At 42.8% G+C, this 22,016-nt stretch overlaps 1 protein-coding gene across 3 annotated transcripts; it reads right to left on the reverse strand.

The window, feature by feature from the left end:
* Positions 1-50: 50 nt before the first annotated feature.
* On the reverse strand, positions 51-21,743 carry LOC106609365 (serine/threonine-protein phosphatase 6 regulatory subunit 2). 3 transcript variants are annotated; one of them, XM_014208137.2, is made up of 23 exons: positions 21,725-21,743; positions 11,274-11,441; positions 9,921-10,175; positions 6,912-7,098; positions 6,686-6,823; positions 6,483-6,548; positions 6,136-6,362; positions 5,758-5,884; positions 5,308-5,460; positions 4,933-5,172; positions 4,293-4,357; positions 4,039-4,154; positions 3,838-3,923; positions 3,630-3,710; positions 3,441-3,538; positions 3,238-3,295; positions 3,009-3,136; positions 2,715-2,887; positions 2,462-2,606; positions 2,189-2,262; positions 1,871-2,035; positions 1,392-1,511; positions 51-1,080 (listed from the first exon to the last, which is right to left on the reverse strand). In XM_014208137.2, the coding sequence occupies exons 3-23, from the start codon at positions 10,145-10,147 to the stop codon at positions 995-997; spliced, it is 2,760 nt and encodes a 919-aa protein (XP_014063612.2). In that variant the 5' UTR covers positions 10,148-10,175; positions 11,274-11,441; positions 21,725-21,743; the 3' UTR covers positions 51-994. The 3 variants fall into 3 exon arrangements, with proteins under 3 accessions (XP_014063612.2, XP_014063613.2, XP_014063611.2); XM_014208138.2 differs by lacking the exon at positions 21,725-21,743 and adding an exon at positions 14,822-15,179 and having other exon boundaries at positions 2,742-2,887; XM_014208136.2 differs by lacking the exon at positions 21,725-21,743 and adding an exon at positions 14,822-15,179.
* Between the last annotated feature and the right edge of the window lie 273 nt (positions 21,744-22,016).

Consider the following 22,016-nt stretch of genomic DNA (forward strand, 5'->3'; position numbering starts at 1 on the left):
CAGTTCCTGCCCTGTAAGTGTTTAGGAAAAATGGAACATTAACACAGTGATCAACATTGCTTGTAAAATTTACTTTAAAATGTAGATATTTGAATATAGGTAGATCATGTTTGGTTGATTTAAGGGGGATAGCAATAACAAAGTCAAATACAATCAGGTCTCAGCTCACTAGCTAGGTCAACGGAGAACCGGTTATACATGGAGTAACATAACAAATCATAACCTTTCAGTTTATATCCAAATTAGTTGGCCCATATAACTATACCGAATGAGTCTTCCTTTCGACAACACTAAAAGTTGATTTAAATAAAATGGCTAATTGTCATTATTGCACATGAGCAGAAGACTAATACTATAGAACTGTGTTTCTTGACCCACCCTTTTCCTTGGACACTTTAAAACATTCAGAACTGGTGAGGTACAAGAATAGATGTTTTTCCATGACAAACAAAAAAAGTTTGGTAAAAACCTTGATCTGAGAGCGAGACAAGATGGCCATCAGAGCTGAGGGTAGAACACTTAACATTGTCCTATAATGTACAGTAAAAATGGCTGCATAAGTGCCTTTTAAGCTCAAGGAAAACATTTTCAGAAAGGTATTTATTGTTGAGGCATCATTTCGTTAAGTTAACCTGCACTACGCGCTCCTTACTACTCAGGTCCAACCGTTTGAAAAGAGTACGAGAACAAATCCTTCAGAAAAAAACTGTTTATACTCCTCTCAGATTTCGGTTGTTTAAAAGAGATCACTGCTACAATAAAACCACACGTATTTATGTGCGACATCAGAAAAGGCTTTGAAGACAATTTCCTCTACACTGTTCTGCCTGTTGGTTGGGATGATTGGTTGCTTTTACATGTCCCGTCTCCCCATTATTGGTGTTGATTGGCAGTGTCCAGGTCCAATAACATGGCAGCGTGATTCATTAAAACACTGTAGGTTGCAGTGAGGTTATTTGGGAGGGGGTGGTCTCCCTAGAAATGGCACAGTCTGTCACACCAGTCTGGGGTTTAGGACTGTCTGCCCCTCAGACAGGCCCGTTGACTGCTGGCATCTCTGGGCACTGGGGTGGATCCTCTCTGGAGGGGGGTAGAAGGAGAAGAGGGTGTAGAGAAGATGGGAGACTAAGTGAGAGGAGGGTGATAACATTATAATCCTACATTACAGACCACCTCTCCTTGTCTGGCAGGCTGGAGTTCAGAGTAAATACTTCTACAGGCGCACAACGCTGGCAACTAGCAATGCTATTGTTCAACATCCAGATGTGTCTTGGCTCTGGCTGTTTGGAAAAGGAAACCGGGTTGCTAGAATATTTTTTTGCCCTGAACTGCCTGGGATCTCTACACATGCATGTGTTGTATACGTGCAAGCATGCATTGCTGGTACCTACTTGTCTGTCTGAGAGGTGGGGGCCGAGGCTGACGGTGTGTCTGCTGCAAGCTGTGCCTTTGGGGGGGACTTGAGAGTGTCTGCGAGGGACAGTTTTTCCAGAGGGATGGGGTTCTCCTCACTGTAGCACAGAGGAAAGGTTGCTTGTTAGTCAGTCTTCAACAGAAGTGTGTGTAGAAAATAAACAGGTGAAGTGTTGTTCAACTGTATTTTGGTAGCTACACCACTCCCATTTTTTTTTTTTTAAATGCAAGTGATTCTTCCTCTCCAGTAAAGTACATTCATAGTTCATGGGAAGCTCCCTGGATTTCCAAACTCTGAATCCAGTAATTTCAGTTCGTCCAGTGTATAATTACTTCAATGTGGTAGTTATGTTTCAAATATAGATGTTTATTTACATGGGTAGTAAGGCTTGAGTGGACTTCGACAGAAAATGATTTAGCATTGACTGTGCGTGAGTCTAACTCTTGTTAAACCAACCGTTTGACTTCAGCTTTCTTGTTGGCGTCCGAGCTGGCGGCGGCGGCGGCAGTCTTGTCATCGTCCTCGCTGTCGGAGCCCAGGAGGAGCTGCTATCTGAGGCTACAAGGGGAGCCTTCCTACCATCACCCACTGGCCACTCACCACCGGGAGAGGGGCTCGCACCTGGACACACAATCACTTTATCGCTTTGGCTTGTGCGTTAGGTAATGAAAGCCTTGTAAAACGTTTTATTGTTCTCAATGCAATAGTGACTGTCTCCACAAGGGGGAGCTAGATCAAATGTCAGGTGGCTGAAACCTCCCATCCCACACTCACCACTCTTGTCCGGACCCAGTTTGACTGTGTCACTGCTGCCTACGGGAGAGCTGCATCTGGGGCCAGCCTCTGGGCTGCAGGGAGAGGAGGTAAGCTTCAGGTACAGAGAACTGACAACACACCACTAGGTATGTCACACAATGAAGTAAACAATGTCTTATGTTAGTGATTTAAAAAGGGCTTACTTAAAACATGATAAATTGACAAGTTACAATATCCCAAACACTAACATCAAATGTATATAAAATTGTATGGAGAGTGTTTAGTTCCCACCTGCTGAAAGGTTGGAACTCCGTGAAGTTGGCCCAACCTGCCTCCTGTTTGTCTCCTCCACTCCCCCCTGGAGAATCCCAGCCTGCAGGACCCGGAGAGGACGAGTTACCCCCAGCTTCCCCGAAGCTCGCTGTCCAGCTTGGACCTTCACATGGTAAGAGGAAAAAAGTCTACAATAATGGTTTTCACAAAGTGGAGACAATTCATGATTGTCTAATTGGTTGAGTAAAAATGGGTAATGAGCATAGTTTACAAGTGGCTGATTGATTGCCAGGCGTACTGGGAGTGCTGTCCTTGCTCTCCTCCAGGCTGCCTGGATCTGAGGCGCTCTGTCTGGAGTCGTCTTCCTCGTCAGAACCCGACCCGCGGTCCCGCTCCCGACCCCCGTTCTCCAGACTGCTCTCTGAGGTGTGGGACACCCCAAACCTGACACACACACACACACACGGGAGAGAAAGGGAAGAGCGGTTTGATGAGAAATCGAGGGAGAGCTGCACATTGACATAACATCCCCTACTTTGTTTTTGGATCTTGAATTTTTACCAACCTTGTTCTGGATTTGACTTGTGTTGCATAGTTAATCTCCTTCTCCTCCCAAATGTCCTCCTCCTCTTCAGCATCGTCAAACTGACGTATCCTCTCTTTACAGCAGGCCTCAAAGGCAGTAGCGTTGGCCTGTATTCACACACATGGAGAGGGAAACGCATGTAAACATTTAACTTTCACTACACACACAATGAAGCTGGTAGACATTACAGAACAATACAACAACTTACACTATTATCATCAGCATCTAGATTGAAGTTTATTTCTGCAATCCGGTCAAATGTGGCACTTAGGAAAGGAAGGAAACAAAATCGCACAAACAGCAGCTGTTAGCCCCCAGAGGTCTTTGTCATAGCAAACTGCTGTACAGTCTGTTTCAAAGCTGATTTCTGGTTATTGGAGAAGGAATAGTGGAACGGATGACTAAACTCACTTGATGTTTTCATCATGCTCACTGAACTCCTCATCGTTGAACCCAAACTGATCCACAAAGTTGGCAGTCATCTGCTGGATCTGATAGTCTGAGAAAGCCTGGGGGGGAAAGATGTAATTAGTCCTTTCAAAATAATGATCTTTCCTCATGGGCAGACAAATGTGTCGTCATGGTGCTGTGGCTTCCTACCTGTTGGAGTGACAGATCGTTGGGGAAGGGACTCTCCATATCATCGTCTTCACTGGAGGAGTGCAGGTTATGCGTGCTCACCTGGGATACACAGAGAATTAGAGTGAGGAAATTACAAAATGTGTAGAAGGGAATGCTTGTGTGATTGAGCAAGAAAAAGTGTCTATTTGTGTGTTGGAGAGGCAGATGGTGACTGAATGGTTGATACCAGTTCCACTGTGTTTCTCCTGTTGGTCTCTCTCAGAGTCTCATCCACAAAGCTCTCCCAGTGTCCTCTGCAGTCCTCTGGCAACTCTGCAATATCACAGACCAGTTCAAACTAAGCACTCACCCGGGCACAGTAACATTCTTTGCTATTCTTTTCTGAATACAGAAGTGTTAATCTGGCAGCTCATCAAAACACACATACCTTTGATGAGGTCACTGATCTGGGACTGGACTGGTCCTTTCTCTAGGTTCTGTACCACCATGTTGGCCATCCTGGTCAGGTGACCCATGTTACCTCTCCTAGCGCCGCCCTCCGCCCTGAGAGACAAAACCACACACCGGTTAATGACCTCTTAACAGACAACTATCATGTTAGATACCACCATTGTTGTGAAACAATACTGGACAATAGCAAAAGCAGTTGTTCCCCAGATTTGAGTTTCTGACATGTCTTACTGTATTTGATCGTTCTCCTCCCAGGCGTCCAGGATCCTCTGTACCAACCGACACTTCTGGAAGAGCTGAGGAAGACAATATAGAAACAACTTGCGTTTAACACTCTCGGACCAACAGGCTCCGAGACGGCTTCTACCCCCTAAATAGTCAATTAAAGGTACCCAAACTGACACTACGCACACTCACTAGACCCCTCAAACTTAACTCTGGACCTCGAAGCCAGTTCCACTGTGTTTTTTCATTGTTCCCCTCTAATCAGGGACTGATTTAGACCTGGGACACCAGGTGGGTGCAATTAATAATCCGGTAGAACAGAAAACCAGCAGGCTCCAGACTTCGTAGGGTAAGAGTTGAATACCCCTGCACTACACTATATATACACATACTTCATTGACAAAACCCACACTCAATTTGCTGCTGTTACTCTGTTCATATCCTGTTGCCTAGTCACTTTACCCTGCCTTTATGTACAGACAGTCTACCTCAAATACCTTGAACCTGCACATTGATTTTATTTCTCTTATGTTACTATTTTTTGTTGTTGTAAACTCCGCAGAGTAGGGAAGGGCTCATAAGCAAATAAAAATGTTTTACACCTGGCTTACTGCACATAGACAGACAGAGGTACCAAGCCACCTACATGTGCCACCAGGGTGTTGTGAAGGGTGGTCTCCTCCACCGAGTCACTGGCCTTGGCTGGCTCCCCAGCTTCACCTCCTGCCTCCCCCTGGTTCTCTGGGCCTGCTGGGGGCTTCTCCTCGTGGTTCTGGAGGCCCGGGATGGGCCGCTCCTCTGGGACAGAGTGGTTCAGGATGGACGCCACACACAGCTCCACTTGGAAGTGCAAGAAGTTATTCCACGAGTACTTGAAGAACAGGTCCTGTGGAGAGCAAAGAGTGAGAGAACAAGAATGTGAGTGAGTGTGAACGACAGAAAGGGGAGGTGAATAAAAGAAAAGTGCCAGAATGAATGAATGCGAAAGAGTGAGAGATAATGACAAGTTGATGAGACCCACCAGTAGCTGGTCCATGGTGGTGAGCTTGCAGAGCTCCTGACAGACACTGGGGGCGCTGGTCTGCAGCAGGGCGGCTACCAGCCGGGCCACGTGAAGGCGGGCGTTCCCCAGCGGCTCCTCCAGAAGGCCAACGGTCGTCAGTATTGCACTTTTCTACACACACACACACACACACACACACACACCATGTTCAATTCAATTACTAAACAGTCCATCGTATACAGGAAGAACTGTGTTGAACAAGTTGATTCAATTGTGTGTTAATGGTTGGTAAACCCCCTGAACAGTTTATGTATAAAATTATGGTTGGAATTTTCTGTAGTCTGTTGGCCTCCAAAATAATAAAATAAGAACATTAACAATACAAGTATTATTTGTATGTTTCATGAGTCTCTCGTACCCACTGACCACTGTAAATTGATCAGCCACGGCCTTACTGTATATCCTTACCTTGGGGGGATTCAGGAGAAGCTGCTGGAAGTCCTTTAGATGGGGCTCAATGGCATGTAGAATACTGCTGTTGACAGTGTAAGACCTTTCATATCCCTGAGAATAGAGATCCATCAGCCCCTCCAACCTGATGGGGAGAGAGAGAACGAGGGTGTTCACATGTTAAAATAGCTGGAGAGATGGTCCCTGTCTAGAAACAACCTCTAGCCCCTACCCCAAGCATTTGTGGTGATAAATCCAGACAGCAAGGTGGATGTATTACCATATTGCTTAAATCTATCATATCCTTTTAAGATGTCCACAAGTGGCTAGAGGTTGTTTCTGGACAAGGCAATGGAAAGCGATATGAGGGAGATAGAGAACAGTTGTTCCACTCACCCGGACCTCCTGGTCTCCAGTAAGGTAAGTAGCACTTGAGTTCCGTTAACAATGGAGGCCTCACTCCTCTCCCCCTCAAACATGGTCTTCAGGAGCCCCGCTACGCTCTCCTGCGACTCTAGAACAGCCAATAAGGGGTCGGCCTCGACGTTCTCCTGCATCTGATTGGCCTGGTCTCGACTAAGGCGGATGATGTCACAAAGCGTCTGAGACGCATTTGACTGTCTCTGAAACAAAATAAAGATTCATGCAAATCAGGATTCATACTTCTGACCAGATAGTTAATATCAACTGCCATGCCTTGTCCAGGAGAATACTGCAATATCAGACTAAGGTCTATAACTCACTTCCTCGTCTTTGCCTGTATGGATGAGCTCTGTGAGTCTCTGAATCAGCTTCTCTTCGCTCAGCCACTGAGATGAGGAAAGAAAAAGTATGACAGGGAATGAATGAGAGAAATACAAGACGTCCAAGTCAATAAGAAATTATATTTATAATTGAACACAACATTTATGAGAACAGGAATGGCTGGCAGACAGTGGCAGCTTACATTGAGGACCTCTTGTCTCAAGGGGGCAGGCTCCACACAGCTGATGAGGCGAAGCAGCAGGTCCATCATGGCGGAAGCGTCAATGTGTTTCAGCACCAGGCCGATGAAGCCATCCTTTTTCCTCAGGAAGGAGATTACCTGGAGCAAAATAGACGTTTGGTGAGCTCCAGGTAGGTCCTTACACTTTCTTTATCCACCTTTATAACTTCTTGGGCATTGAGGTTACCTGTTCTGTTTTCCTAGCGATGAGGTTGCCGATGGTCTTGCTGAAGAAGCTGGCTAGTAGCGGGTTGAGGGGCGGGTCCTGCTCCAGGAAGTGGTAGAGAGTCTCCAGGAGTGACTCGTCCCCGCCCAACTTGTCGTTGATGAGGGACACGTCTGATGTCAAGAGCTCACAGGCGATGTTAGGGAACCTGTGGGAGGGAGGTGTACAGTCTATTAATTCTGTAAATATTACTTTTACGATGTTTGGAAATATTCTGACAACGCTCATTGTCAATTCTGAATTCATGTTTATTGGACTGAGTATGCTGAAGACCACATTGTGTATGCTATGTTAACAGACCCAATCAAGATCAGGGCCTAGTTTCCCAAAAGTATCTTAAGGCTAAGTTCTTCGTTAGAACCATAGGATCCTATCCTAACTCAGCCTTAAGATGCTATTGGGAAACAGGGCCTATTTGGTGTTCTTTGTGTCTTGTAAACTACTTTAGAGGGCTAGATGTTGTCCACAGAATTAGAATAGGATCTCTGAGGGCATGTTTCAAACCCAACGCCACCTGTTGTACCCTTCTGTTACAATAGGAGGAACTTAAAAACATTAACTAATTTAGAGGCATCTATCATGGCACTGGTAGTTCTGTTCCCAGTTCATGACGTTGAGTTCAAAACAGTGTTTCTACTGTCAATTATCAGTCTTCAACCTTAAAAAAGCCTTCAAAAACGTATCTTGGCTCCCACTAAATCCAGTTATAGGCATTGTGGCTTTTAAAGGCAATGTTCCCATTTTTGCAGAGATCCCATTCACGGTAACCTTTATCTAACTAGGTAAGTCAGTTAAGAACAAATTCTTATTTACAATGACAGCCTACCCCAGCCAAACCCGGACAACGCTGGGCCAATTATGCGCCGCTCTATGGGACAGAGCCTGGATTCGAACCAGGGACTGTAGTGACGCCTCTTGCACGGAGATGCAATAATGTAATATGTCTGCTCAATCGAAATTGCCTTTAAAAAAATGTTTGCCTTTATTATATAGGGATTGAATCCCAACTTTTATATGACATTTTTTCAAAGAAATTTCACATTCTGGAGGAGACAGTGGGTGAGAGGTAACAACCTGGCCTCACATGTCTAAATTTGTGGGTTGAAATCTAGCAGCCTGTATTATTGTTTAAACAATTCTTATCAAATATTCAAAGAGAACTGTGTATTTTTTGGGGAGTATGAGGTAAGACCATTGCCTCAAGCATTGTATCTAGCTGGCTGTGCTTATTTGCCCTACTCAACTGTGTAAAGAGAACATGTATAGTGAAGTAGTCAGTGGCTCTGGTGTAAGAACCTTGCCTCAAACTGATGGTTGTGGGTTCAAAGCTAACTGGTTGTGTTTCTTTGTGCTTTCACAATTCTCAATCCTATGCAGAAGCACGTATGAACTGTGATGGTGTTGTGGCTCTAGGGTAAGAACCCATACTCCCATACTGATGGCTATGGGTTAAAATCTAACTGGTTGTGCTTTCTCAATGTCAAACATATGCATTTTCAGTGTGAAGGAATTGTGGCTCTGGGGAAAGAACCTTTCCTCCAATACTGATGGTTATGTGTTCAACTCTAACTGCTGGTTTTATTTATGTTCTTGGGGAGTGGCTGCCAAATGGTTGGAGGGCAGTGGTGTTGGGAGTAATGAGATAAACACACCCCCCCCCATACATAACACTGAGCAGTGATGATTATGGGACATAAAGCCCCAAAAAGTGTCCACTGCAGGCTTTAATGCTCAAATCAGTTTTGGAATACTGACTGTCCAAACAGCAAGTTACAAGTGACCAAATCGGGTGTGTGTTCAGACAGTCATTAGCTCACTAGTTAGTAACGATGGGTGTGTGCACAGTGGTGTTGTCATAACGACAGGTGTGTGCACAGTGGTATAGGTTGATTGGTGGTGGTGTTCGTGCTTCCTATCACTCAGTTATGTATCAAGCTAAGGTGACCACAATGTCGGCCATGGATGTGTCCCAGCTGCTTTGAATGTTAGAAATCTTAAAATAACAATTTTAAAGCCTCAAAGGATAACATGATACAACTTTCAAAACGAGTCCTTTGTAGCAAGCCACAGCACTCAACTAGCTAGCTTTCTAGCACATTCACTCATTTCTAAACAATTAACAAGCTGGTTAGCTACCACCTGTTCTTGTCAAAACTGCTAGCAAAACTGAGTAGCTAGCAAGCGACAAGATATGCCAAATAACAGTAAAAACCATTTGAGGGTAAATTAATCAGAATTGACTGTTCATACAAGTTGCATGGCCATGAATCAGATTTGTATCCAATTTCAAACCACCTACGGATGTGGTTTGTAATGTGGCTTGAAATATCTGATTCCATGTGTTCTGGCTGTTCACACTGCAAGCAAAATAACAGATATGCAAAAAAAGTATAATTTGAGTCACTTAACTGCCAATGTGAACAAGGCTTTAGTTTTTATAGGCAAAATCTGTATTTAAATATCAAGTGGCCATGGTGCTCCGGACCCTTTTACCTCCTCCAATCATCACAGCTGCCCTTCAACCAACTCCGCAGACATAACTGGATTTGAACTCAACCTCTCGGTTACAAGGCGAAGACTAGACCCCACCGCCACAAGCTCTTTCGCTCTAGACAGGGATCTCTCCGTTTGTTTGACATTGAGAATCACAGGAAAACAAAGAACGTAATAGAGTGTATGCATGCTGGTCTTAGGTTGAAACTTGGCAGTTGGTACTTATCCACTGTGCATTGAACCCAGGCCATGTCAGAGCATGTTACGGACAAGCCCCTTTCATTTTGTACAACTGGTCTTTAGAGGAAAGGTCAGTCCGTGATGGCTTAAGCATAGGGTGTATTTGAATATTTATTTAATTAAAACGTTTCTTTGTTAAGCACAGATTCTCTTTCAATGATGACATAGTATACATGGGCTGAATGTGGCCGCTCAATACACATCCCTCTTCCCCCTCGGGTGACCCTTTTCTCTCACTTAAAGCGGCTCTTCTCCTCTAGGTCAGCAGGGGGCTCTGTGGTGATGAGGTTGACCAGCTCTGTCATGCAGTGGTCCTGGGAGAGGAAGAGCAGCAGCCGGCGGTTCTGGGCCTTGCACTCCTGCAGGACATCATCCTCCTCCATGAGCTCCCGCAACGTCACGTCCTCCCGGTCCAGCAGCTGGTCGATGTGGGACGTGGTGTGCAGGTCAAACTTCCAGAACATGGTGGCTGCTTGGACAGGGGGCACAGCCCTAGGAGAAGGAAGGAGAGAGTCAGAGAGAGCGAGGAAAGCGATGTTGGCATGGTGCCCTTGTAGCAGTCTAAGCAGAGAGCTCCTTTAAATATGGTTTTAATTGTTTCTTTTTTTTTTTTTTTTTATCAGCCGTTTTGTTTTTAGAACATTGAGTTTTGCTGCACATTTCTGGTGGTTATATAGCCCTCTACAAGATCATCACCAGACACTTCACCATCTCTGACTACATTCCTCTGGGCAAGCCATGAACTGTCCCTCTCCATCTTTAAAGGATGCATGCACTCAAAGACTTGGCCTCTATTGTTTGACCTAGCCAACTAAAGCTAGGCCACACATGATGATGTATTGTTTGACATAGCTAACTAAAGCTAGGCCACACATGATGATGTATTGGTTGGCATGGCTAACTATAGTTAGCTATGTCAAACAATACATCATCATGAGTAGCCTAGCTTTAGTTAGCTATGTCAAACAATACATCATCATGTGTGGCCTAGCTTTAGTTAGCTATGTCAAACAATACATCATCATGAGTAGCCTAGCTATAGTTAGCTATGTCAAACAATACATCATCATGAGTAGCCTAGCTATAGTTAGCTATGTCAAACAATACATCATCATGGGTGGCCTAGCTTTAGTTAGCTATGTCAAACAATACATCATGAGTAGCCTAGCTATAGTTAGCTATGTCAAACAATACATCATCATGAGTAGCCTAGCTATAGTTAGCTATGTCAAACAATACATCATCATGAGTAGCCTAGCTATAGTTAGCTATGTCAAACAATACATCATCATGAGTAGCCTAGCTATAGCTAGGCTACTGATGATGTTGCTTGTTTGTTTGTTTTTTGATTTTGAAGCGCTTTGCGATGAAAAGAAATCTAATAAATTAATGAGGAAGAAAAAGGAGGAGATTAAAAGAGCTGAGGTTCATGCGTGGTGGGGAAGGTAACAGGGGAAATACACAAAGAAACAGATGAAAGCAAGAACATCTAAAAACATCAACATAAACACAGTCACTGACTCGGTCCACACATGAACAACAAACTCATTACAGATATCATTAGATGTAACATCCAGTAATTGTGCTTACCAGCAGATTAAATGTGGGTATCTTTAATCAGACCTCCCTCAGACAGGCAGGCATTTGTGTTTGTGCAGACAGCAGAGAGCGTGGCGAGGCCTGGCATTTATCAGCATGGGTCTCCTCTTAGAACACGGGCATCCTTAGTACACAACACACTGAAAGGCCCACCATAACCTGAGAGAGACAAGGGGATGGGGATTACAATGAATTACAATTAAATTCACATAGGACCTTGCATCAGATTCAAAGTCATCTATTATTAGTCAGCAGCAGTATTATTTACATAGTCATCTTTAAACATCAGATTTACTCAACATCACAAGGAGGATTCTGAACAGAGCTTTTCAAGAAAGACGTTTGTCTGGCTGCCATTAGTTATAGGGTCATGACCTAGCCTTCTAGTTTGTAGACTGCTGGTGAGAAAGCTGTGGTGGGGTTTGACTTTGGAAATATTAGCCTTGGGTAGCCGAACCCTAAGTCAACCTGCTTCTATAGAATTCTTTGCTTTCAGTTTTATGAATGAGACAATGAACTGATGTGCCAACAGCCTGCCCTGACCTGCCTTATGGCTTATAAAAAAAGAGAACAAGGCCTAGACTAACGTTATATATCAACTCAACTTAGCCTAACAACTGTGAAATGTGCAACGCTTAGTGTTGTGTCGTCAAGAACACAACCATTAAAAGAAATACAGCTAACTTAATTACTTGAAGACAGTAGTGAATGGTATTTAGGCCAACAATGGACAGGCTCACACAGAAAAATGGGCATGCCATCAACTAAGATGCTGGCTGGAAAATCTTAAACAAAATTCCAGATACATGCTTCGGGTCTTGTTAGGCCTATGCAAATGCTTTATGAAATGAGATAAGCATTTTAAATGGATTATAGGATCGCATAGGCTATCAATTACAGTCCAATTCGTGAGTATTGTCTAAAGTCTAATGTATGAACACTGGGCTGACTACCAGGGTTTGCTGCCTAGCTACTACAATTAATATTATTACCAGTATGCTTTAAAATATATGCAGAAGTAAATGCATCTAGTGCACACTACCCTTTCCTGGACCATCACTCATGTGAAAAGGTTGTGGTTAGCTCCAGCTACTTCACTGTTCGTGACGTCAGCATTTCACACTAAACAACCTAGCTATAAGCTATAGCCTAGGCCACCACAACTACAGACAGGAAATGAGAATAAATCTGTTGTCTATGGTTGCTATGATAAACACACTAACTAGCCTATCAAGACCATTATTCAGACATGTTAGAAGGGACAAAGTCAAACTAACTTGCTTAGTCAACAAAAGACGAATGTGCTGGTCTGTGCAATACAACACAAGAATGGGTCTGAAAAAGGAAATCAAAGTGTTTCCTACTTTTTCCTCTTATTTGGACAATCCTGCACGTGCGGGAGGGTCCATCTGGCATACATTTACACAGAGCACACTAGTGCAAATATAACCCCTAGAGTGCTCCCCCGTGAACGCTACACAGGAGAAAGCTAAAACTTGACTTCTCATCTAAAATAGAACTCACCAGGGGCATCTTCCACAAAACAGTCCACTGGCTAATATAGTAAATGATGAAAAGAGGCACAATGGTTGAAGAGCAATCAACTGGATGCTATGACCAATCAGTAGCCTGTCATTAAGCAAAGCAAGTAGCTTATGGGGCAGCGTAGTAACGCAGCGTTCGTTCACATGCTCGTCGGAACTTCCTAGTTGTGATGACGGATATACGGCTGTTTCATGCATGTGCTTTTTGATCGGAACAATGTCAACCAACAAGATTTTAGTTATCTTGATAAGCTAGCTAATGTTGCTAATAATAGTTTGCTAGCTTGCTTAACATTGAGAATATGGTCAATCTAGCTACATTATCCATATTTATAAGGTTGTAGATGTCAATAACGTCAACAATTTTCTCCAATTTCTCACTTGGAGGGTCGTTTAAGTGAAACTTCCCCAGTCGGAACTAGGAATTTCTGATAGCACACGAACGTGGCATAGACAGAGCAATGTCACAAATCTTAGATGGCTTCCTTTCCTTGACTCTTCACCTTCATGACCACTAATTAGATAGGCAAAAACAAGATGGTGGAAACTAATTAAGTCTACTACGATCAGTGGTTATGAAGGAGAGTTGATAGGGAAAGGAGGCTACGGAAGAAAATTGGGACATAGCCAGGCTCTCCCATTTCCTAATTAGGTGCTTATCAGTCTCAGTTGGCTGCACTGCTAAGCACCTGCAGGTGTGCTTCTCCATGAGTTGCTAACAAAAGTAGCAACAGGGAGCCCCATTTAAGATGCTCTTTCTTGTTGCCACCTTATACCTAGGATTCAAGATGTGGTTGGTTTTGGATAATTGCTTTTACGAACATTACCATTTTGTTGTCTGTAAGCCTATCAAGGACCTCAGCCTGTTCTCCCCGCTTCCATTATTTAGATGCGGACAGTATACTTACCCTGCCCCCACTCTCCAATGGACATGTATACATTGCTACAGTTGTCGAAGTGTATATAATTATTATGTAGTATCGTCTCAGGTAAACATGTATATATTATTTTTTTATATTGTCTTATTCACATCACCCCCCCCAAATTCTACTTTTACATGTTCATTTCTCTGGAAATACATTTGCAAAATGAGGAACCATTTAGGGTCTACTATCCCTCCTTGTCTGACAATGCAGGGACAAGTACTCTGTAGAACTGTAAAATGATATGGTGGTGGCCTTGGCAAGAAATGCACATCAACTGCTGAGTGTTGGGAGCTCACATTTCTGTTTACTTCAAGTCACTACAGTAGTACTGGCTGGCTACTTCTATTCACTACTTGGAGATTTGACATCTGATTATTTATAAGGTAACGCTGCCAGTGCCAAACCCTTGCCCTGCAGTTGGAAACGGGGTTGAGTTTGTTTGTTCAATGGATAGAAATTCCAAGACCGTCGATTTGTTTCTAGACAACTATAATTTTACAACGGTGTGGAATTTTCCGCAACAAGTATATCTTCACGAATGCAGGAAGTAACATGTTAGGTAGTTAACATTATCTTGAACGAACTTCACTTCTCTTTTTGGTCTTGCTAACGTCGAATGTCTGAACAGCAGCTAACGTCAGCTAGTATTAACGTTAGCTAGCTAGGACACATTCGCAAGCGAGATAGCTAACCAATTCAGTTAGCAAAGTAGATTGGCTAAGCCAGAGGGATTCGACACAGTAAAGGCGTAGAGAATCCTGAGCCGCTAGCTATCCAGGTAGTTAGCTAACATAGCTAGCGTTAGCACAAGCAGTTGAGCAAATTATCAACTTTGTCGCTAGTTAGTTAGTTACAGGGCTAGTTGTCGGCGTTAGTTTCTCTCGGAGTCCGATAACTAGCATCTAACGTTAACTAACATTAGCATAACTTTAGCTGGCTAAATTGGCAAAAACTAGCTAACCCTCTTTAGCTAACTAGGTACTGATAGCTTAACCAGGTAGTTAAAGTCGCCAAGCACAATTATAACTCACCAGCTTTAGCTAGCCAACGTTGGTCCTGAGAAACTTACCGTGTTGTTCAAAGTTTGCAATCCACTCGTCTGTATGGCTAACGTTACGCTACCTACCGTCGTTAGCTAATAGCTAACGTTAGTTAGCGAACTAGCCAAACGTGATTTGTTTTGATGGGTCAGTCTGACGAGCAGTATGAGCAAAGTATCTGTCAACCTGCTAACACGGATATTTGTCTCTTGTGACGTGGCAACGGACATGCCTCACATTTGTACCTTGTATATTCAATATTATTACGCGTAATATATATTCATATCTTCTACAGTACATAAATTCATAAGCTAGCCTCTTCCCAGCTCAAGCATGCAAAGCAGGAAAAACTCGGTCATATTTTCGAATCAAAATGGCGAAGATTCTCGCGGAGGCGCGCAGGGGAGTGCGCATTGACTTCTTCTATGGCCGGGGTGTCAAACAAATTTTGCCCCGCTGCCACATTCGGTCTCCAACTAGGTCCGGAGGGCCGCACTGAACATTGGTAATGTTACTGTGCCTCACCATCTACATTTGCAAAATATAGTCCTCTATCCATCGTTTTTGGAACACCCTGTCTACCTTTAATTTCCGTGATTATTAGGGAGTTGGACTCTCTCTTCAATAAACTGTATAAAAAAGGTCTATTGTCATGTTCTACACAGTTTCGAGTTGGTTTTAGTCATTTTAAAGTATACTGATCAAAAATATAAACGCAACTAGTTCAACGATTTTACTGAGTTACAATTCATACAAGGAAATCAGTCAATTTAAATAAATTCATTGGGCCCTAATCTATGGATTTCACATCTGGGAATACAGATATGGATCTGTTGGTCACAAAAAAAGGTAGGGGCGTGGATCAGAAAACCAGTTAGTATCTGGTGTGACCACCATTTGCCTCATGCAGCGCAACCCATTTCCTTCGCATAAAGTTGATCAGGCTGTTGATTGTGGCTTGTGGAATGTTGTCCCACAATTTTCTTCAATGGCTGTGCAAAATTTCTGGATATTGGAACATGCTGTGCCTGTGGTACATGTCAATCCAGAGCATCCCAAACATGCTCAAATGGTGACATGTCTGGTGAGTATGCAGGCCATGGGACATTTTCAGCTTATGTACATATCCTTGCAACATTTATTTTTAAACTAGGCCAGTCAGTTAAGAACAAATTCTTATTTTCAATGACAGCCCAGGAACAGTGGGTTAACTGCCTTGTTCAGGGGCAGAATGACATATTTTACCTTGTCAGCTCAGGGATTCGTTCTTGCAACCTTTCGGTTACTAGTCCAACACTCTAACCATTATGCTACCTGCCGCCCTGTGCATTATCATGCTTATGCCTGCCTATACCATAACCCCACCGCCACCATGGGGCACTCTGTTCACAATGTTGACATTAGCAAACCGCTCGCCCACACGACACAATACACGTGGTCTGCAGTTGTGAAGCCGGTTGGACATACTGCCAAATTCTCTAAAACTACATTGGAGGCAGCTTATAGTAGATACATGAACATTACATTCTCTGGCAACAGCTCTGGTGGACATTCCTGCAGTCAGCATATTGCATGCTTACTCAAAACTTGAGACATCTGTGGCATTGTGTTGTGTGACAAAACTTATTCTGTGACAAAAGCTTCTTAATATGCCACACCTGTCAGTTGGATGGATTATCTTGGCAAAGGAGAAATGCTCACTAACAGGAATGTAAACACATTTTGGGACCAACAATTTACATGTTGCGTTTATATTTTTGTTCAGTGTATATTGAGTCATTTTAAAGTATATACTCCCTGACAGTCGAGCTTGAATTTCTGTGATTATTAGCGAGCTGGACACAGCCAAGAAACTGTGTAAAAATGTCCATTATCTTTATCTTATTTTTTTACTCAAACCACCCGCTTTTAAACCACAAACTTTATGGTGCGTGCTGCCACCTACTGTGCTGGAGTGTGTGGTCAATCATGGTTTAGATTAGCTCTACATATATAAAGGGAAACAAACGGATTAACATAAATCCACCTACCTAACTGTACTATTAAGAACATTTAAAAGAGCCCTACTAACTTCTAACAGATCCTTCCCCATCCCTTCCAAATTCGTCCAACCTCAATGACAAACCATGTATGCCAACCAGATGTAATGACAAGTTCAATGTACAATGTCCTAGATACAACTGAGCAAACACCACTTCCTTAATTAGCTGACCTTTGAATCTTGGTCCGTCTACCTTTTTTGGCGCAAGGACTTCAGAGAGAGACGAGGAATAAACTATAAATCTTTGCATCTGTTCCCTGTCGAGACTGTCGATTTATCAAACAATATAATTTCCATTATTACATTATGATTGGGATAAACAGTTTATGGCTGCATGCATGAAGAATTTTATGTCTGTCTACTACAGTTTTCAATACATTGGGATCAGGTTGGGGCTTAAGTGGATTGTTGACAACAAGCTGCATATTAATGTAAATAAATCACAAATATATATGACATTACTGTCTAGGCTAGTGGACCTAATGGTCTTGGCCTGCTCCTCTGATAAGGCCTTTTTCCACTAGATTGGACTAGAGGTCTTCGATAATTCCATCAAAAGATAATCAAGTGATTTACCACTAATTACCAGTTGAATACAGAAATAACCATGCATCATCTGCACTGTGCATGAAATAACTTTTATTTTTCATGTATGCCTACAGATCTAATACATTTTTCTGCACAAAAACAATGTGTTACATTTGCAACTCAGTTATTATGTATGATAAAGATATTGACTATTATATTTGTTGTTAGATTTGTATATTTTATTATATTTGTTAGATGCTGGGATGAAATGCGGAAGATGGAATTCATGGCGCATGGCGAGATGAAGCGAGGCTGAAAGAAGAGCGTGAGGTTCAAACCCAAACCAACATCTGCGAAATACAAGCACAGTACTTTCTCCTTTGAGTCAAGTACAGAAGAGATAATTATGCGCCTGAAAACCCTGAGCAGTCAACGGATAGTGAACTTGAAATTGAACCTGACAGAAGTGAAGAGGAAGAACCTGCACCGACAGGTGATATGAAGGCTTCCGAGCCTCACCCTAATGACCAGGAAAATGGCCGAGATGACTCTAGCCCAGTGGGAGTACAATTCTTGGCCGATCCGTTTGTGGTATCAGGCTGTGTGAAGAAGGAGTTGGTTCTTGTCAATTCAGTCAAAGTGTCCAGAAGTGTACTTGAGTAGAATTTTTGTGTCTGCTGCCCAGAGGGAGAGGGCGCTATGCGACTAGGGATGAGAGCGGTGTCCTGCTTTGCTCTCCGACGTAGAGCGCTGCTAAAAGGAGAGATAACTGGGGTAGTGTTGAGTGTTGAGGTGGATCGACTGAAGTTGAAGATCCCCGGTGTCTGTGATGCATACCGTATGTTGCGATGCAGACCCGGTGGCAAGCGCAAGCCTGAGGAAACCCTGCCTGTCCTTCTGAGTTTTTATGCATTCACACCCCTTGACTTTTTCCACATTTGTGTTACATCCGTGAGAGCTTTTGTTTCAAACCCACTATGGTGTTTCAGGTGCCAAGCTTATGGTCATGTTGCAGCAGTATGTAGGAGGGAGATTCTGAGGTGTGAGAAGTGTGCAGGAGGGCATGGGAGAGTGTGTAGGTTCGGTGGAAAAGGTGGAATGCTTCAATTGCGGGGTGGCCATGTTGCTGGGGATCAGAAATGTCCTATGCAAGTGAGACAGGTTGATGTTTCCAGGTTGAGAGCACTGCACAAAGTGTCATTTGCTGAGGCAGTGATGAAAGTAGAGGATGGAGGGCAAAGGGTGAGGAAGCCTGTTAGTAGTAGGCCAATACAAAGTGACCCGAACAGTTTGTGCTTTACTAAGGTGGCTTCTTGTTGTTTATTGCTATGGTCATTAATTGTACCGCACAAATGAAAAGAAAATCCCAGAAGATTGGTATTTTTTGTTTTATTTAACCTTTATTTAACTAGGCAAGTCAGTTTAGAACAAATTCTTATTTACAATGAAGGCCTACCCCGGCCAAACCCAGACGACGCTGGGCCAGTTGTGCACCGCCCTATGGGACTACCAATCATGGCCGGATGTGATACAGTCTGGATTCAAACCAGGGACTGTAGTGACAGCCTCTTGCACTGAGACGCTGAGCCACTCGGGAGACCAAAAAAGGACATATACAGTATCTGGTTAGATGATGGTGCATTTTCATTTTTCCCCATATCCTTTTTTTGTGAACAAATGTTCAAAATTCAAATGGCACTTGCACATCTGAGCAATCTTTTTTGCAGGTGCATGGCAACAGTTGAACAAGATGAAGGAAAAAGGAAACCGCACACTGCTCTTGATAGTATCACTGATCTTAAATAAGCTTACGTATCGGCCTCACGGCCTTCGTCAGAGCTTTTGTGAATTTCTTAAAATTTAGCACACTTATGTAGACCTAGCCCCAACCACATCCGTTCCACGCATCGACAGGAGTTGGAGGCGAAGGAAAAACAAATAAGTACTACCAAATATAACAATATGCATTTCATAAATATTCGAATAAAGTGTGTAAATAAGACGTATTAAACACGTCTGTAAAACCACAATGAGGACATAGCAAGTTTTAATTAATCATTGGGTACATCAAACATCAGAGTAATCTTAAATAGGGACATAATTCATGTTCAAATTCACAACATAACATTTCATCATTAAGTCCTTTAGAAAATAATGTCTGGAGGGTGAAAATTCAAAAACATTCTCTTTTACTCAGAGTATTATTATCACCTCCCCTGTCTGATATCTTAACTTTCTCTATGCCACAACATCTAAAAGGTAGAAATGTCATGCTTTAGGTCATTAAAATGTACTGCGACTGGATAATCCCTGTCGTTTCTCCTGATTGAACTTTTATGTTCACTAATTCTCTGTTTGAGAGAACGAGAGGTTTTACCGACATAGCAGAGCCCACATGGACATTTAATAATGTAAATAACATGGGTGGTGGAACACGTAAGAATGTCATTTATTTGGAACCGTTTTCCTGTGTGTGGGTGGCAGAAATATTCACACTTCATCATATTGTTGCACTGTGCGCATCCTCTGCATTTATAGCTACCATTTGGAAGAGGGCGTAAAAGAGCCTGGCTGATTTTCTTTTGTGGCTGGCAGTTGGCATGAACCAATTTATCGCGTAAATTGCGACTTCTCCTATACACAATACATGGTGGATTTTGTGTTTCTTGACGACATCTCCCACTTTTCGCGAGTTCAAAGTATATGTGGTTGTGAACATTACGGAGTGTTCTTTAGCGTGTCTTTTTTGTAGCAGTTCATCTCCTGTTTTTCCCAATGACAAATTAAGAGCTTCATCCACACATTGTGGCGAATAGCCTCTTATTAGAAACCTAATGCGCATCTCCGCTGCTTTTTCTAGATAATCCTCTGTGGAGTGGCATATACCGCGCAGTCTGAAAAACTGGCTTCTTGGAAGTCTCCTTTTTAATGGCTCAGGGTGGAAGCTGTCCCCCTGTAATAGAGTATTTCTGTCCGTATCTTTTCTATACAGAGTTGTAAACAGGGTTCCATTTGATTTCTCAATCCACATATCGAGGTAATGAACACGTCGAGTGTCTCATTCAATAGTGAATTTGAGATTGGGGTCAATGTCATTGAGTAGGGCCATAAAATCGGACAGCTCTTTTTCCGTTCCTTCCCATATGCAAAAAAATGTCGTCAATATATCGATACCAGTTCAGGACTTTATTCAAAAATGGATTTTCGTTTTCATTGCGTTCTTCAAAAATATCCACATAAAGGTTAGCATAGCTCGGAGCGAATGTGGAGCCCAGCGATGCTCCATTCGTTTGGAGGTAGTATTCATCATCAAACCTGAAATAGTTATACGTCAAAACATATTCAGCCAGCTCTAGAATAAAGTTTGTTGGTGGATATTCATTGGTATCTCTGTCTCCCAAATTGTGTGCTAGTGCTGCCAGCCCCCCCACATGGGGAATGCTGGTATATAGACTCTTGACATCAACTGTGACCATTTGTGAACAAATGTGCAATGCACTTTCCGAACTGTAAAAAGCAACAATACACAACGAAGCGTCTAGTCTTCCAGGAAAAGTCACATGAAGAAAGGAGTCGCTGCATTGAACCAGAGTTTTTAAACCCAGAGGTGCAACATCAGGTGACTTTCGTGAACGCTTGCTAAGCAGACAAGGCCGGGGTTTGTGGTTTGAGAAGTCAATAGAAGTGAAAAATTCTTCCTTAGTTGTCAATTTTCTTAAAATCTAAAGGCATAACCTAGATTTGAGCCAATGTCTTTTGTAACTAAAGATGTTATAACTACAACCTCGACAAAGTAAAAAAAACTGACACGTTTTCATTTTCGTCAAAAACGACTTAATATTGAAGGAGTGCCTTTGATTTGGCAGCACGCACATGCGCAGTTTGTTTCTGCACATGAGGTTGGCAGCTTTCCAAACACTTAAAAGACGACGACGTATTATGATGTCTGACGAATTTACACTTGCAGGGCAAGTGGCAAGGGAGGAAGGAATTAATTTAAATTTAATTAACAAAACATGAAAAAGGGGGAGGAAGGAATTCATTTTAAATGGACCGCCCTTGCCCGGAAATTCGTCATTCAACGGTTGTGTTTTCAGCCACCGGTCGCTTTAGGGTGCTTTATATGCCTACAGTCAATATTGATTGCATGTCTACTTATATGAACTATATAATTATTAATATACACCTACTGTATGATAGCTAGCAAATTAATTAGCTAACCAATGTTAGCCTGCCTAGTTACTTCTGAAGAAGGAAAAACATTTATTTATACTATTTCCAAAAGCTAACCAAACAAAAACATCATTACTTTTACGATATGTGTTTGTGCATTAGTAGCACAATTTCAAACGTATTTACTTACACTTGTATGTTGACCCCATATTGACATTGAGGTTTTGGAGGATGTACAATCATCGAGAATTGAATTATGGGGCGTTTCAGGCCCGAAGTTGAACATAATTGTTCACTCGCAAACTCCATTAAAAACGAGACCTGAGAGGCTTATGCTGCAAACTTCTCTTGCTTGGCTAATCATTTGGACCGAGGACAAATATGGCCGCGGGGATTCCCCCAAGGGCAAAATACGAGGGTGTGTCTTTAATGAGTTTGAAACGCATTCTTTAGCTTGCCAACGTCGCGATGACATCGCCGAC

This window comes from Salmo salar, chromosome ssa07 (assembly GCF_905237065.1).
Source record: "Salmo salar chromosome ssa07, Ssal_v3.1, whole genome shotgun sequence".
Classification (NCBI taxonomy): Eukaryota; Metazoa; Chordata; class Actinopteri; order Salmoniformes; family Salmonidae; genus Salmo; species Salmo salar.